At 48.2% G+C, this 18047-nt stretch overlaps 1 protein-coding gene across 1 annotated transcript in view; it reads left to right on the top strand.

The window, feature by feature from the left end:
* Positions 1–18047, top strand: part of cep112 (centrosomal protein 112) — a 194617-nt gene that overhangs the window by 53407 nt on the left and 123163 nt on the right. The window contains exons 13-17 of the mRNA XM_045720003.2: positions 8433–8587; positions 8848–8977; positions 10687–10779; positions 11137–11196; positions 12566–12645. Coding sequence (XP_045575959.2) covers positions 8433–8587; positions 8848–8977; positions 10687–10779; positions 11137–11196; positions 12566–12645 — 518 coding nt within the window. The remainder of the gene's footprint in view (positions 1–8432; positions 8588–8847; positions 8978–10686; positions 10780–11136; positions 11197–12565; positions 12646–18047) is intronic.

The raw sequence follows: 18047 nt of genomic DNA, 5'->3' as shown, positions 1-18047 counted from the left end.
TAACTTTCAGGAAACCATAGTAAAATGTTTTCTTGGGAGGTTTTATTAACGTTCTGACAACGGAAATTGTAGGTTATTTTGAGGTTTTTGAATAACTTTCACTGAAAGTTTCAGTAAGACTTTTATTAACACTACTTAGTTTGGGTTAACTTTTTTAACTCCAAGCACAGAAAGGATGCTTGAACATTTTCTTAGGCATTAGTCATGCAAATTAGTCATGCAAATACATTCTTTTTTATTGTGGCACGGCGTCAGTGAGATTCAAACCTATGATCTTCTGTTCTCCATCTATAGAATTAGTCCACTGCGCCACCAGGATAGAGAGCTAGCATGCCATGTTTTTTGAACTCTTACAAAGCTGTTCATTTTAGTATATTCAAACAGACCCCATTTCAAAGTCAACAAGCACTCATGAAGATCAGGTGTGGATAATTAGTGGTCGCGGCCAACAAACCTGAACAAACTTAACAAGATAGAGAACAGAGTTTTGTTGACGCTGAGAACGGAATGAATGTATTTCAATAACATTCTTAGAATGTTTTTTGAATGTTACTAATGTGTTGTAGTGTTTTTTATGGAACGTTGTATTAATGTTCTGAGGAAACCTGCAGTAAATGTTATGCTGAAGTAAGATCTTTAAACAGGTCAACATTCACAGACGAATTACCTGAACGTGTACTCAGAGCATGCTGGCAAGTGTCTTCACTGACATTTTCAACCTGTCCCTGACCGAGTCTGTAATACCTACGTTACAAGCAGACCACCATAGTCCCTGTGCCCAAGAACGCCAAGGTAAGCTGCCTAAATGACTACAGCCCCGTACCACTCACGTCTGTAGCCATGAAGTGCTTTGAAAGGCTGGTCATGGCTCACATCAACACCATTATCCCAGAAACCCTAGACCCACTCCACTTTGCATACCGCCCCAACAGATCCACAGATGACGCAATCTCTATTGTACTCAACACTGCCCTTTCCCAACTGGACAGAAGGAAACCCTACGTGAGAATACTGTTCGTTGACTACAGTTCAGCGTTCAACACCATAGTGCCCTCAATACTCATCACTAAGCTAAGGACCTGGGACTAAACACCTCCCTCTGCAACTGGATCCTGGACTTCCTGATGGGCCGCCTCCAGGTGGTAAGGGTAGGCAATAACACATCTGCTATGCTGATCCTCAACATGGGGCCCCTCAGGGGTGCGTGCTTAGACCCCTCCTGTACTCCCTCTTCACCCACACGACTGCATGGCCATGCAAGATTCCAACACCATCATTAAGTTTGCAGATGACACAAGTGTGGTAGCCCAGATCACCGACAACGATGAGCCAGCCTATATGGAGGAAGTCAGAGACCTAGCAACCACTCCTTCAATGTGATCAAGCCAAAGGATCTGATTGTGGACAACAGGAAAAGGAGGGCCAAGCACGCCCCCATTCTCATAGACAGGGGTTGTAGTGGAGCAGGTCGAGAGCTTCAAGTTCCTTGGTGTCCACATCACCAACAAATTATCCATGGTCCAAACACACCAAGACAGTCGTGAAGAGGGCACGACAACACCTATTCCCCCTCAGTAGACTGTAAAGATTTGGCATGGGTCCTCAGATCCTCAACGTTATACAGCTGCACCATCGAGAGCATCTTAACTGGTTGCATCACTGCCTGGTATGGCAACTGCTCGGCATCTGACCTCAATGCGCAACTATCCTGCACCATTCCCAGAACGTTGTGGGAAGGGTGTATGCAAAACAACCGTAGGACCACCACACTCTCACCAAGCTCTAAGAAACAAATGGTTCTCCGAATGTTATGTGCTAGCTGGGCAGTCACGATCAGCTGGGTCATGGTCATTAATCACCAAACAGAAGAACAGGGAGGGACTATGTGGACATTTTTGTTTTCCTATGCAAAATGTTTTGCTCTGATGCATCCTAATGAACACGCCCCTGGACTTTGTTTGATCACCCTCAGTTGAGTTTAGGATGAGGGTGTCTGTATGATTGGTAATCTGGAGCGGTTGTCTGGTTTATGAAGAATGGGATTAGAGGATTTGGTGGGATTACGTAGGCCAAGAGCAATGAGCTCAACTTCTGTCTGCCCTTTAAACTTGTATTGTGAGGAGGCAGAACTAGGCAGAGCAGGAGAAAGCGAAAGAAACAGCAGCTTGGGGAGAGAGAAAAACGCTTTCGGGAACAAGAGAGAAGATGTTTTCATAGGCAGACGGAACAGTTGACTTTTTGAAGTCTATTTCTTTAACTTTCTCTTTGAGACTTTGCAGAGGGAACGAAGAGCCTACAGATTCAACAGATGTGTCTTTTAAAACAGTCCCACCTGATAGGATCTATCCCTGGTGCACTGAGGACTTTGATGTCTGCTTAGCTGAGAGTTGGAGAATCTGGTTGCTGAGAAACAGTCGGTTCAGGCTGACTGTAGAATTGAGCATGAGTTCAGTTGGGTAAACTGTGGTGTGGTGCTGGGACAGTGGGTTTCAGGCCAGAGAAGGCTGCTGGGAGGAGCTTCAGGTGGACGGACTCATTGTAATGACGAGAATGGAATCAATGGAACAAAGTCAAACGTGATTTCCATATGTTTGATACCGTTCCATGTATTCTATTCCAGTGTTTATAATGAGCCCGTCCTCCTATGGCTCCTCCCACCAGCCTCTTCTGATACTGGTAAATGGGTTTGGATTGATGACCCACTCAGGCTGTAGAACAGTGGGGTGAAACAGAGTTGTACTGGCCTGCTATCTTAATTTGATCACTGTTGTCGCAGAGAATTTTCATACTCAGCAGGAAATGCAAATTGTAGTGTATTCAAGGTTTAAAAAGGCTTCTAATGTTTCTGATTTCCACTTAAAAATGTCAGCCTTGATTTGGCCTAATGAAAAATGTATCACAAAAATGTCCATTAATTATAATCCACATAATAATTTCAGGATTATTTTCCTGCTGTGAGAAGGAGGGTCCTATTAAGATGGCGCATCTGTAACAGAATTGTTCATCTTGATGGTGGTCAATGATGTTCATGCTGATGGTCCTCTCCCACTGTATAGGAGCAGACAGTGATGTTCATGCTGTCTCATGCTGATGGTCCTCTCCCACTGTATAGGAGCAGACAGTGATGTTCATGCTGTCTCATGCTGATGGTCCTCTCCCACTGTATAGGAGCAGACAGTGATGTTCATGCTGTCTCATGCTGATGGTCCTCTCCCACTGTATAGGAGCAGACAGTGATGTTCATGCTGTCTCATGCTGATGGTCCTCTCCCACTGTATAGGAGCAGACAGTGATGTTCATGCTGTCTCATGCTGATGGTCCTCTCCCACTGTATAGGAGCAGACAGTGATGTTCATGCTGTCTCATGCTGATGGTCCTCTCCCACTGTATAGGAGCAGACAGTGATGTTCATGCTGTCTCATGCTGATGGTCCTCTCCCACTGTATAGGAGCAGACAGTGATGTTCATGCTGTCTCATGCTGATGGTCCTCTCCCACTGTATAGGAGCAGACAGTGATGTTCATGCTGTCTCATGCTGATGGTCCTCTCCCACTGTATAGGAGCAGACAGTGATGTTCATGCTGTCTCATGCTGATGGTCCTCTCCCACTGTATAGGAGCAGACAGTGATGTTCATGCTGTCTCGTGCTGATGGTCCTCTCCCACTGTATAGGAGCAGACAGTGATGTTCATGCTGTCTCATGCTGATGGTCCTCTCCCACTGTATAGGAGCAGACGGTGATGTTCATGCTGTCTCATGCTGATGGTCCTCTCCCACTGTATAGGAGCAGACAGTGATGTTCATACTGTCTCATGCTGATGGTCCTCTCCCACTGTATAGGAGCAGACAGTGATGTTCATGCTGTCTCATGCTGATGGTCCTCTCCCACTGTATAGGAGCAGACAGTGATGTTCATACTGTCTCATGCTGATGGTCCTCTCCCACTGTATAGGAGCAGACAGTGATGTTCATGCTGTCTCATGCTGATGGTCCTCTCCCACTGTATAGGAGCAGACAGTGATGTTCATGCTGTCTCATGCTGATGGTCCTCTCCCACTGTATAGGAGCAGACAGTGATGTTCATGCTGTCTCATGCTGATGGTCCTCTCCCACTGTATAGGAGCAGACAGTGATGTTCATGCTGTCTCATGCTGATGGTCCTCTCCCACTGTATAGGAGCAGACAGTGATGTTCATGCTGTCTCATGCTGATGGTCCTCTCCCACTGTATAGGAGCAGACAGTGATGTTCATGCTGTCTCATGCTGATGGTCCTCTCCCACTGTATAGGAGCAGACAGTGATGTTCATGCTGTCTCATGCTGATGGTCCTCTCCCACTGTATAGGAGCAGACAGTGATGTTCATGCTGTCTCATGCTGATGGTCCTCTCCCACTGTATAGGAGCAGACAGTGATGTTCATGCTGTCTCATGCTGATGGTCCTCTCCCACTGTATAGGAGCAGACGGTGATGTTCATGCTGTCTCATGCTGATGGTCCTCTCCCACTGTATAGGAGCAGACAGTGATGTTCATGCTGTCTCATGCTGATGGTCCTCTCCCACTGTATAGGAGCAGACAGTGATGTTCATGCTGTCTCATGCTGATGGTCCTCTCCCACTGTATAGGAGCAGACAGTGATGTTCATGCTGTCTCATGCTGATGGTCCTCTCCCACTGTATAGGAGCAGACAGTGATGTTCATGCTGTCTCATGCTGATGGTCCTCTCCCACTGTATAGGAGCAGACAGTGATGTTCATGCTGTCTCATGCTGATGGTCCTCTCCCACTGTATAGGAGCAGACAGTGATGTTCATGCTGTCTCATGCTGATGGTCCTCTCCCACTGTATAGGAGCAGACAGTGATGTTCATGCTGTCTCATGCTGATGGTCCTCTCCCACTGTATAGGAGCAGACAGTGATGTTCATGCTGTCTCATGCTGATGGTCCTCTCCCACTGTATAGGAGCAGACAGTGATGTTCATGCTGTCTCATGCTGATGGTCCTCTCCCACTGTATAGGAGCAGACAGTGATGTTCATGCTGTCTCATGCTGATGGTCCTCTCCCACTGTATAGGAGCAGACAGTGATGTTCATGCTGTCTCATGCTGATGGTCCTCTCCCACTGTATAGGAGCAGACAGTGATGTTCATGCTGTCTCATGCTGATGGTCCTCTCCCACTGTATAGGAGCAGACAGTGATGTTCATGCTGTCTCATGCTGATGGTCCTCTCCCACTGTATAGGAGCAGACAGTGATGTTCATGCTGTCTCATGCTGATGGTCCTCTCCCACTGTATAGGAGCAGACGGTGATGTTCATGCTGTCTCATGCTGATGGTCCTCTCCCACTGTATAGGAGCAGACGGTGATGTTCATACTGTCTCATGCTGATGGTCCTCTCCCACTGTATAGGAGCAGACAGTGATGTTCATGCTGTCTCATGCTGATGGTCCTCTCCCACTGTATAGGAGCAGACGGTGATGTTCATGCTGTCTCATGCTGATGGTCCTCTCCCACTGTATAGGAGCAGACGGTGATGTTCATGCTGTCTCATGCTGATGGTCCTCTCCCACTGTATAGGAGCAGACGGTGATGTTCATGCTGTCTCATGCTGATGGTCCTCTCCCACTGTATAGGAGCAGACAGTGATGTTCATGCTGTCTCATGCTGATGGTCCTCTCCCACTGTATAGGAGCAGACAGTGATGTTCATGCTGTCTCATGCTGATGGTCCTCTCCCACTGTATAGGAGCAGACGGTGATGTTCATACTGTCTCATGCTGATGGTCCTCTCCCACTGTATAGGAGCAGACAGTGATGTTCATGCTGTCTCATGCTGATGGTCCTCTCCCACTGTATAGGAGCAGACAGTGATGTTCATGCTGTCTCATGCTGATGGTCCTCTCCCACTGTATAGGAGCAGACAGTGATGTTCATGCTGTCTCATGCTGATGGTCCTCTCCCACTGTATAGGAGCAGACAGTGATGTTCATGCTGTCTCATGCTGATGGTCCTCTCCCACTGTATAGGAGCAGACAGTGATGTTCATGCTGTCTCATGCTGATGGTCCTCTCCCACTGTATAGGAGCAGACGGTGATGTTCATACTGTCTCATGCTGATGGTCCTCTCCCACTGTATAGGAGCAGACAGTGATGTTCATGCTGTCTCATGCTGATGGTCCTCTCCCACTGTATAGGAGCAGACGGTGATGTTCATGCTGTCTCATGCTGATGGTCCTCTCCCACTGTATAGGAGCAGACGGTGATGTTCATGCTGTCTCATGCTGATGGTCCTCTCCCACTGTATAGGAGCAGACGGTGATGTTCATGCTGTCTCATGCTGATGGTCCTCTCCCACTGTATAGGAGCAGACAGTGATGTTCATGCTGTCTCATGCTGATGGTCCTCTCCCACTGTATAGGAGCAGACAGTGATGTTCATGCTGTCTCATGCTGATGGTCCTCTCCCACTGTATAGGAGCAGACGGTGATGTTCATGCTGTCTCATGCTGATGGTCCTCTCCCACTGTATAGGAGCAGACAGTGATGTTCATGCTGTCTCATGCTGATGGTCCTCTCCCACTGTATAGGAGCAGACAGTGATGTTCATGCTGTCTCATGCTGATGGTCCTCTCCCACTGTATAGGAGCAGACAGTGATGTTCATGCTGTCTCATGCTGATGGTCCTCTCCCACTGTATAGGAGCAGACAGTGATGTTCATGCTGTCTCATGCTGATGGTCCTCTCCCACTGTATAGGAGCAGACAGTGATGTTCATGCTGTCTCATGCTGATGGTCCTCTCCCACTGTATAGGAGCAGACAGTGATGTTCATGCTGTCTCATGCTGATGGTCCTCTCCCACTGTATAGGAGCAGACAGTGATGTTCATGCTGTCTCATGCTGATGGTCCTCTCCCACTGTATAGGAGCAGACAGTGATGTTCATGCTGTCTCATGCTGATGGTCCTCTCCCACTGTATAGGAGCAGACAGTGATGTTCATGCTGTCTCATGCTGATGGTCCTCTCCCACTGTATAGGAGCAGACAGTGATGTTCATGCTGTCTCATGCTGATGGTCCTCTCCCACTGTATAGGAGCAGACAGTGATGTTCATGCTGTCTCATGCTGATGGTCCTCTCCCACTGTATAGGAGCAGACAGTGATGTTCATGCTGTCTCATGCTGATGGTCCTCTCCCACTGTATAGGAGCAGACAGTGATGTTCATGCTGTCTCATGCTGATGGTCCTCTCCCACTGTATAGGAGCAGACAGTGATGTTCATGCTGTCTCATGCTGATGGTCCTCTCCCACTGTATAGGAGCAGACAGTGATGTTCATACTGTCTCATGCTGATGGTCCTCTCCCACTGTATAGGAGCAGACGGTGATGTTCATGCTGTCTCATGCTGATGGTCCTCTCCCACTGTATAGGAGCAGACGGTGATGTTCATACTGTCTCATGCTGATGGTCCTCTCCCACTGTATAGGAGCAGACAGTGATGTTCATGCTGTCTCATGCTGATGGTCCTCTCCCACTGTATAGGAGCAGACGGTGATGTTCATGCTGTCTCATGCTGATGGTCCTCTCCCACTGTATAGGAGCAGACGGTGATGTTCATACTGTCTCATGCTGATGGTCCTCTCCCACTGTATAGGAGCAGACAGTGATGTTCATGCTGTCTCATGCTGATGGTCCTCTCCCACTGTATAGGAGCAGACAGTGATGTTCATGCTGTCTCATGCTGATGGTCCTCTCCCACTGTATAGGAGCAGACAGTGATGTTCATGCTGTCTCATGCTGATGGTCCTCTCCCACTGTATAGGAGCAGACAGTGATGTTCATGCTGTCTCATGCTGATGGTCCTCTCCCACTGTATAGGAGCAGACAGTGATGTTCATGCTGTCTCATGCTGATGGTCCTCTCCCACTGTATAGGAGCAGACGGTGATGTTCATGCTGTCTCATGCTGATGGTCCTCTCCCACTGTATAGGAGCAGACGGTGATGTTCATGCTGTCTCATGCTGATGGTCCTCTCCCACTGTATAGGAGCAGACGGTGATGTTCATGCTGTCTCATGCTGATGGTCCTCTCCCACTGTATAGGAGCAGACAGTGATGTTCATGCTGTCTCATGCTGATGGTCCTCTCCCACTGTATAGGAGCAGACAGTGATGTTCATGCTGTCTCATGCTGATGGTCCTCTCCCACTGTATAGGAGCAGACAGTGATGTTCATGCTGTCTCATGCTGATGGTCCTCTCCCACTGTATAGGAGCAGACAGTGATGTTCATGCTGTCTCATGCTGATGGTCCTCTCCCACTGTATAGGAGCAGACAGTGATGTTCATGCTGTCTCATGCTGATGGTCCTCTCCCACTGTATAGGAGCAGACAGTGATGTTCATGCTGTCTCATGCTGATGGTCCTCTCCCACTGTATAGGAGCAGACGGTGCGGGAGCTGGAGCTGCGTGTGAAGCAGCTGTCAGTGGAGGTGGAGAACGGTAACGTGCTGAGGCAGAAGGTGACCCAGGAGAAGGGCCAGCTGGAGATCCACATCGCCACCATCAGCTCTGAGCTTCAGGAGGCCAACCGACGGTGAGGAGACCCCACGCCACGGTCACCCACATCCACCCACTCACTGTTCTCTTCCCAAACCTTACATGAAAAGAAGGAAAAGTCTCACCCCAAAATACACAGACAGCCCCCAACTCATTTACCGACCCAATCCAACAGAGTTCCCTAGTCTAAGCCCCAGCTCCAGCCTCTGTTTGAGCCAAGCAGTAGGCCCTTATAGTAGTGAGTGGTGCTGACTGTGTGTATGTCTGTGTTGAGTATGTCTGTGTTGTGTTGTCCAGGAGGGTGTCTCTGCTGAGGGAGAAGGAGCAGCAGAGTGAGCAACATGAAGACATACTGCAGAAGCTCCAGACCAAACATGAGACTGACATCAGCCACTTCCAACAGGAACACACACTCTCCGCTGCTAAGGTAGCCAACAGCATGTGCTACTAGACTAAACTACTGTAGAACACTACTGCACTGCGACAGTATCATTGCCCAACATGGTACGCAGCAACATCTGGATGTGCGTGAAAAACAAGTTCAACATTCACATTCTGGTGTACCAAAATACAACGACTCTGTTGGTGTGATCGAGGCGTAAGGTAGCCATCCAAATTAGTATAGAAAAACTATATGCTACACCACTGCATTCATTACCTGATGCTACACCACTGCATTCATTACCTGATGTTACACCACTGCATTCATTACCTGATGCTACACCACTGCATTCATTACCTGATGTTACACCACTGCATTCATTACCTGATGTTACACCACTGCATTCATTACCTGATGCGACACCACTGCATTCATTACCTGATGTTACACCACTGCATTCATTACCTGATGTTACACCACTGCATTCATTACCTGATGCGACACCACTGCATTCATTACCTGATGCTACACCACTGCATTCATTACCTGATGTTACACCACTGCATTCATTACCTGATGCTACACCACTGCATTCATTACCTGATGCTACACCACTGCATTCATTACCTGATGCGACACCACTGCATTCATTACCTGATGCTACACCACTGCATTCATTACCTGATGCTACACCACTGCATTCATTACCTGATGCTACACCACTGCATGCATTACCTGATGTTACACCACTGCATTCATTACCTGATGCGACACCACTGCATTCATTACCTGATGTTACACCACTGCATTCATTACCTGATGCGACACCACTGCATTCATTACCTGATGCTACACCACTGCATTCATTACCTGATGCTACACCACTGCATTCATTACCTGATGCTACACCACTGCATTCATTACCTGATGCTACACCACTGCATTCATTACCTGATGCTACACCACTGCATTCATTACCTGATGTTACACCACTGCATTCATTACCTGATGCTACACCACTGCATTCATTACCTGATGCTACACCACTGCATTCATTACCTGATGCGACAGCCACTGCATTCATTACCTGATGCGACACCACTGCATTCATTACCTGATGCGACACCACTGCATTCATTACCTGATGCGACACCACTGCATTCATTACCTGATGCTACACCACTGCATTCATTACCTGATGCTACACCACTGAAATAACTATTAGCTGGACTGGTCACACTCAATTCAATTCAAAGGGCATTATTGGCATGGGAAACATATGTTTACATTGCCAATGCAAGTGAAGTAGATAATATACAAAAGTGAAATAAACAATAAAAATGAACAGTAAACATCACACTCACAGAAGTTCCACACTCTCTCAAAGATGTTGTAGAATGCTTAGACATATCTTCATACTATGTATGACTTATCTTCAACTGAAGCCTTGACAGCATTTCTATCCCCCTGCTGCTGAGTAATATGGCTGTGTTAGATAAGACTCCTGTTGTCATCCTCGCTCTCTCTCTCTCTCTCTCTCTCTCTCTCTCTATTTAACCTTTTAGTCATTTAGCAGACACTCTTATCCAGAGCGACAGGAGCAATTAGGGTTAAGTGCATTGCTCAAGGGCATATCGACAGATATTTCACCTCGTAGGCTCAGGGATTCGACCCAGCAACCTTTCGGTTACTGGCCCAACGCTCTTAACTTTACCACGTGCCTCTCTCTCTCTCCATCCCTCCCTCTCTCTCAGGCCTCTGATGTGATTGAGGACCTGGAACAGACAGTGGCTCAGCTCAGACAGCAGCTACAGGACAGTGAGCACAGGAGACTGAAACAACTCAGGGTAATGTGTGTGTGTGGTGTGTGTGTGTGTGTGTGTGTGTGTGTGTGTGTGTGTGTGTGTGTGTGTGTGTGTGTGTGTGTGTGTGTGTGTGTGTGTGTGTGTGTGTGTGTGTGTGTGTGTGTGTGAGCGAAAGAACGGCTTCATTCCACAACAACTGGAAGAAGTACAGAAGACTATACAGATGTGTGTCCAGAGACCCATAACCCTCAAGATCCTCTGCTGGATAGATTTTCAAGCAGATGGATGTTTTGTTTGAATGTGAATAATGGGAAAAACACATCTCACATAAAAATAACTTGTTGTGGTTCTTTGTAGTTCTGTATGAATGTTTCAGACTTACTGACTTGTGTTTTCCAGGACACAGAGAATAAACTTCAACAAGAGAAAGCAGATCTGCAGCACGACTGTGAGAAAAAGGTACAATCTCTATCAATAGTTACCCGCGCATCAAATCAATGTAGTTACCCTCATGTCAAATCAATAATCAATATTTGTGTCAATACAATACTCTCATATCAAATTGAGATTATATTGCTGACCTCTTATTTAGTGTATGGGCTCTAAATAATCAAAGGAAGACTGTCACTTTGTCTTAATGAGGAGTGTCCTTTCCTCTGTGTCTTACTGTACATAACTATGTAGGCCTACCGTGCCTGAAGTCAACTCTGTGAAACCTAAAGTCTGATCCAGTGGCCCTAGTTCCACAAACCGACTGTGGTTCAGTGGGAGAGATAAAAGCCTGGGACCCACATGGTCCTGGCTAGATCCCCTTCTTCCCTTTGATATGTTATGTCCTGCCTGTAAACTCAAAGCTGTGATTAACAGGTCAGACTACTGCTGGTCACAGGGTCCACAGGGCTCAGTGGCTGTGGAGTGGAAAGGTGAGGGGCATTCGGAGGAGTGAGGGTTTGACATTTAGGGGAGATGGGGGTTCAAATCAAATGAAATCACATACGCATATTTAGCAGATGTTGTTGCGGGTGAAAGGGGGAGAGCTGGGGTGGTGGCGTGAAGTTGCCCAATTTAAGGCCATAGGGGACGGGAGATGAAGTCCTGTCATTCCGAAAAGCCATGCTCAGTCGCCCCAGCTAAATCCAGCAAGGATCTTAATTGCTGCCAGACAGAAATGGCAGCGACCCCTCTCTCTTTCAAGCCTCCCTTCAAAGCCAATGTGTTGTCATAAAAAATCCCCCATCTAATGAGTTGGTCTGGGCCAGGCCAGAGTCAGGTGGGTGAAGATCTGGTTTAAGATGCAGGTCCACACACCTGGTTCATCTTCAAAGTAAAGCCCCCATTTTGAAGGGCATATCAGTCAGTCATAAAGAGGGGTGGGGGGGAGTAACAGGGCTGTGTGTTTCAGGTCAGGCACCTCTGCATTGGGGGACTGATACACCAGCAAGCTAGCTACCAGATCTGGGCCTCTGTTAGCAGGGTCATGGTGAGGGTCAATGCCATTTCACCTTCTGTTGTTTAATCTTTGTGTGACTGAAGTAAGTTGTTAGTTGAAAAAATAGTTAAATAGCTGCATCAAATGTTTGCACAGCCTTTCTCCAGCTCCCAGTAAACTTGATGAAAGAATCTGTCTGTTTGTACATTCTTAAACGCCTATCAGGAGATGGGCCCAGATGGCAGCTTGATGATGGGTGGAGATAAGAGGTCAGGGAGAGGCAACCCCAGGCCCCAGGTGGATAAGGTCATGGAAAGGGGGGCTTGCTGAGTGATGGACCTGCTGTCATAGTGTCAGTCTCTACCCCTCTCACGCTCTCTCACTCACACAATCACACAGGTGCATGTCCTACACAACGAGGCGGAGAAAGAAAGAGAAGAGGCCAAGAAGAAGATCTCCAAACTTGAAGAGTCACTGAAGTGAGTAGCAAAACACTGTAAATCAAATGTCTGTTTTCTTCTTTCATTTCGTCACTACTTGGGGACTTGCCATTCAGTTTGGTTCAGAACACATCAGAAACATGGGATTTGTTCACACACATCACCAACCCACAAACCCACAATCCCAGTATATGAAAAATGTCTCACAGCGAGCCAACGCAGGCTTCCATCCATGCAATTATACAATGATACAATCCCCCCAAAGTAACTGATTTAGAAAAATGCTTAAGCACTCAGACATTGGTAAGTGCTAGTTACAGGGCCCGGGATACAGCTATAATTTGCAGAGCTCACCCTTGTGCAGTAATTGAAAACTGCAGTGGATATTTGAAGCTTTATGAAATGTTGTCACTTTTAGTCTCTCCATATGTGCCTGTCTGACACATGCTGAAACATAGGAACCTCCATAGAGAGTTCCCATATCTGTGCTGTGCAGCGTCCCCAGTTGTGGGGCAGTGCCGAATTCCGTATTGTTGTACACCTCTGCTGTCTCAGATCTACAATGGCCGTGTCCGAATACCCATACTAGCGTATTAAACTGCATACTATATACTTATCGTTGCGTACTATTTAGCACTCACCATTTAGTAAAAAGTATTTTTCAAAATTCAACCAGCCTGATAATAAATAATTTCCAATTCCATGAATTTATCTAAATGCTGAATAGAGTAGGGATGGAGTTATAGGCCTTAATGTTTTGTATACTGTGTATAATGTAGTAGACCCATATAGCCCACCTATCCTATTTACAAAGAACTGAAGACAGAAACTGATAAATTGGCAACCACTGGACAGCAACATAATGAACTAAAACACTGATCATTGGGAACGAGATCAGAATGACTGCTAAGGCTTGATCCATAAATTAAATAGGTAGCCTACAAAACCACAGACAGACAGACAGACAGACAGACAGACAGACAGACAGACAGACAGACAGACAGACAGACAGACAGACAGACAGACAGACCTTGGCATATCTGGCCACTCTATTTCATGTAATTTAGGCATTCTTTCGTTTTCTCTCGTTCTTGTTCTCTTACTCCCTCTCTCGCTCTCTTTGTCTGGAATTAGTAAGAACCACAGCAGCCTTGTTTGACATGTTATACAGTCTGACATGTCACCCACCCTGCGATCCTTCCCACCTATGATGTCATTGGTTTTGTTTGTTTACTTGTCTCAGTTGGCTGAAACCTGTGAGATTCCACACCGCTACTTTTCTATCCTCACTTCATACTGCATCGTTTGTAGTCATCACGTCGTATGCCCATATTTGGCAAGTCTGTTAACGAGCAGGTGACCTCATCTGTGACAAGGGGCTGTGGGAGGAGCCAGGGCTTTGGCTACGTCCCAATACTCTAACATGGCCTCATTTCCTGAATCATTTTACTTGAGACCATTGGTCATTGATTTAAAATCTTTCAATGGTCAAAAATATTATGTCTAACCAAATATGGGCTTTTCCTTTAGTGCCTTCTGCTACACTATTCCAGCTACAATCACATCTCATCCCCCATGTACCCCTCCCATCTCATCCCCTCTGCACCTCTCCCTCCATCCCTCCCTTCCTCTTTCCATTCCTCGTACATTTCTCCATCCCTCCCACCAGTTGTTTGGTTGACTGAGCTCCTCCTATCAGGCGTTCCCTCCTCCCCTCCTCTTCTTTTCTCAGTCTGCTATCGTTCCATTACAGTAGAGTACAGTCAGAGCACTGCTGACAGGCTAGGCAGGGCCAGGTGTAATCCAGGGCCTCCTAATGCTGCATGCATTCCTCACACTAATTAATATGGTACATTTCCTCATTACCGGCTCATACACAGATTACACTTCCTCTAATCAATCCTAACGGCCCGGAACACAGTTCTAGCCTCAGCTCCTGCCCCAGACCAAGTCTCAGCCCTAACCTCTGCCCCAGTCTCCTAATGGCCCCGGAACACAGCCCTGCCCCAGACCAAGTCTCAGTCCTAACCTCTGCCCCAGTCTCCTAATGGCCCCGGAACACAGCCCTGCCCCAGACCAAGTCTCAGTCCTAACCTCTGCCCCAGTCTCCTAATGGCCCCGGAACACAGCCCTGCTCCAGACCAAGTCTCAGTCCTAACCTCTGCCCCAGTCTCCTAATGGCCCCGGAACACAGCCCTGCCCCAGACCAAGTCTCAGTCCTAACCTCTGCCTCAGTCTCCTAATGGCCCCGGAACACAGCCCTGCCCCAGACCAAGTCTCAGCCCTAACCTCTGCCCCAGTCTCCTAATGGCCCCGGAACACAGCCCTGCCCCAGACCAAGTCTCAGCCCTAACCTCTGCCCCAGTCTCCTAATGGCCCCGGAACACAGCCCTGCCCCAGACCAAGTCGCAGCCCTAACCTCTGCCCCAGTCTCCTAATGGCCCCGGAACACAGCCCTGCCCCAGACCAAGTCTCAGCCCTAACCTCTGCCCCAGTCTCCTAATGGCCCCGGAACACAGCCCTGCCCCAGACCAAGTCTCAGTCCTAACCTCTGCCCCAGTCTCCTAATGGCCCCGGAACACAGCCCTGCCCCAGACCAAGTCTCAGTCCTAACCTCTGCCCCAGTCTCCTAATGGCCCCGGAACACAGCCCTGCCCCAGACCAAGTCTCAACCCTAACCTCTGCCCCAGTCTCCTAATGGCCCCGGAACACAGCCCTGCCCCAGACCAAGTCTCAGTCCTAACCTCTGCCCCAGTCTCCTAATGGCCCCGGAACACAGCCCTGCCCCAGACCAAGTCTCAGTCCTAACCTCTGCCCCAGTCTCCTAATGGCCCCGGAACACAGCCCTGCCCCAGACCAAGTCTCAGCCCTAACCTCTGCCCCAGTCTCCTAATGGCCCCGGAACACAGCCCTGCCCCAGACCAAGTCTCAGCCCTAACCTCTGCCCCAGTCTCCTAATGGCCCCGGAACACAGCCCTGCCCCAGACCAAGTCTCAGTCCTAACCTCTGCCTCAGTCTCCTAATGGCCCCGGAACACAGCCCTGCCCCAGACCAAGTCTCAGTCCTAACCTCTGCCCCAGTCTCCTAATGGCCCCGGAACACAGCCCTGCTCCAGACCAAGTCTCAGTCCTAACCTCTGCCCCAGTCTCCTAATGGCCCCGGAACACAGCCCTGCCCCAGACCAAGTCTCAGCCCTAACCTCTGCCTCAGTCTCCTAATGGCCCCGGAACACAGCCCTGCTCCAGACCAAGTCTCAGTCCTAACCTCTGCCCCAGTCTCCTAATGGCCCCGGAACACAGCCCTGCCCCAGACCAAGTCTCAGTCCTAACCTCTGCCCCAGTCTCCTAATGGCCCCGGAACACAGCCCTGCCCCAGACCAAGTCTCAGCCCTAACCTCTGCCTCAGTCTCCTAATGGCCCCGGAACACAGCCCTGCTCCAGACCAAGTCTCAGTCCTAACCTCTGCCCCAGTCTCCTAATGGCCCCGGAACACAGCCCTGCTCCAGACCAAGTCTCAGTCCTAACCTCTGCCCCAGTCTCCTAATGGCCCCGGAACACAGCCCTGCCCCAGACCAAGTCTCAGTCCTAACCTCTGCCCCAGTCTCCTAATGGCCCCGGAACACAGCCCTGCCCCAGACCAAGTCTCAGTCCTAACCTCTGCCCCAGTCTCCTAATGGCCCCGGAACACAGCCCTGCCCCAGACCAAGTCTCAGTCCTAACCTCTGCCCCAGTCTCCTAATGGCCCCAGAACACAGCCCTGCCCCAGATCCAGTCAAGCCTGTTTACCGTACTCTACTCTCGACTAGGGCTGTGGCCGTCATGACATATTTCAGACGGTGATTGTCAAGCAAATAACTGCCTGTCTCCCGGTAATTGACCGTTAATTAACATAAACATATTTAGCATCTTCTGACTTCCACACATAGCCTACAAGCCACTGATGCAGACCTTTGGAACATCTCCATTTTTTAAAAGTCTAATAAATCCATGTAATATACAGTGAGGGAAAAAAGTATTTGATCCCCTGCTGATTTTGTACGTTTGCCCACTGACAAAGAAATTATCAGTCTATAGTTTTAATGGTAGGTTTATTTGAACAGTGAGAGACAGAATAACAACAAAAAATTCCAGGAAAAACACATGTCAAAAATGTTATAAAATGATTTGCATTTTAATGAGGGAAATAAGTATTTGACCTCTCTGCAAAACATGACTTAGTACTTAGTGGCAAAACCCCTGTTGGCAATCACAGAGGTCAGACGTTTCTTGTAGTTGGCCACCAGGTTTGCACACATCTCAGGAGGGATTTTGTCCCACTCCTCTTTGCAGATCTTCTCCAAGTCATTAAGGTTTCGAGGCTGACGTTTGGCAACTCGAACCTTCAGCTCCCTCCACAGATTTTCTATGGGATTAAGGTCTGGTGACTGGCTAGGCCACTCCAGGACCTTAATGTGCTTCTCCTTTGTTGCCTTGGCCGTGTGTTTTGGGTCATTGTCATGCTGGAATACCCATCCACGACCCATTTTCAATGCCCTGGCTGAGGGAAAGAGGTTCTCACCCAAGATTTGACAGTACATGGCCCCGTCCATCGTCCCTTTGATGCGGTGAAGTTGTCCTGTCCCCTTAGCAGAAAAACACCCCCAAAGCATAATGTTTCCACTTCCATGTTTGATGGTGGGTATGGTGTTCTTGGGGTCATAGGCAGCATTCCTCCTCCTCCAAACACGGTGAGTTGAGTTGATGCCAAAGAGCTCCATTTTGGTCTCATCTGACCACAACACTTTCACCCAGTTGTCATCTGAATCATTCAGATGTTAATTGGCAAACTTCGGACGGGCATATATATGTGCTTTCTTGAGCAGGGGGACCTTGCGGGCGCTGCAGGATTTCAGTCCTTCACTGTGTAGTGTGTTACCACTTGTTTTCTTGGTGACTATGGTCCCAGCTGCCTTGAGATCATTGACAAGACCCTCCCATGTAGTTCTGGGCTGATTCCTCACCGTTCTCATGATCATTGCAGCTCCACGAGGTGAGATCTTGCATGGAGCCCCAGGCCGAGGGATATTGATAGTTCTTTTGTGTTTCTTCCATTTGCGAATAATCGCACCAACTGTTGTCACCTTCTCACCAAGCTGCTTGGCGATGGTCTTGTAGCCCATTCCAGTCTTGTATAGGTCTACAATCTTATCCCTGACATCCTTGGAGAGCTCTTTGGTCTTGGCCATGGTGGAGAGTTTGGAATCTGATTGATTGATTGCTTCTGTGGACAGTTGTCTTTTATACAGGTAACAAGCTGAGATTAGGAGCACTCCCTTTAAGAGTGTGTTCCTAATCTCAGCTCGTTACCTGTATAAAAGACACCTGGGAGTCAGAAATCTTTCTGATTGAGAGGGGGTCAAATACTTATTTCCCTCATTAAAATGCAAATCAATTTATAACATT

The sequence above is a fragment of the Salmo salar genome, chromosome 06 (genome assembly GCF_965601325.2).
Source record: "Salmo salar chromosome 06, fSalSal1, whole genome shotgun sequence".
Taxonomy (NCBI): domain Eukaryota; kingdom Metazoa; phylum Chordata; class Actinopteri; order Salmoniformes; family Salmonidae; genus Salmo; species Salmo salar.
The sequence above is the reverse complement of the archived record's forward strand: the minus strand, read 5'-3'. Positions and strand labels throughout refer to the sequence as shown.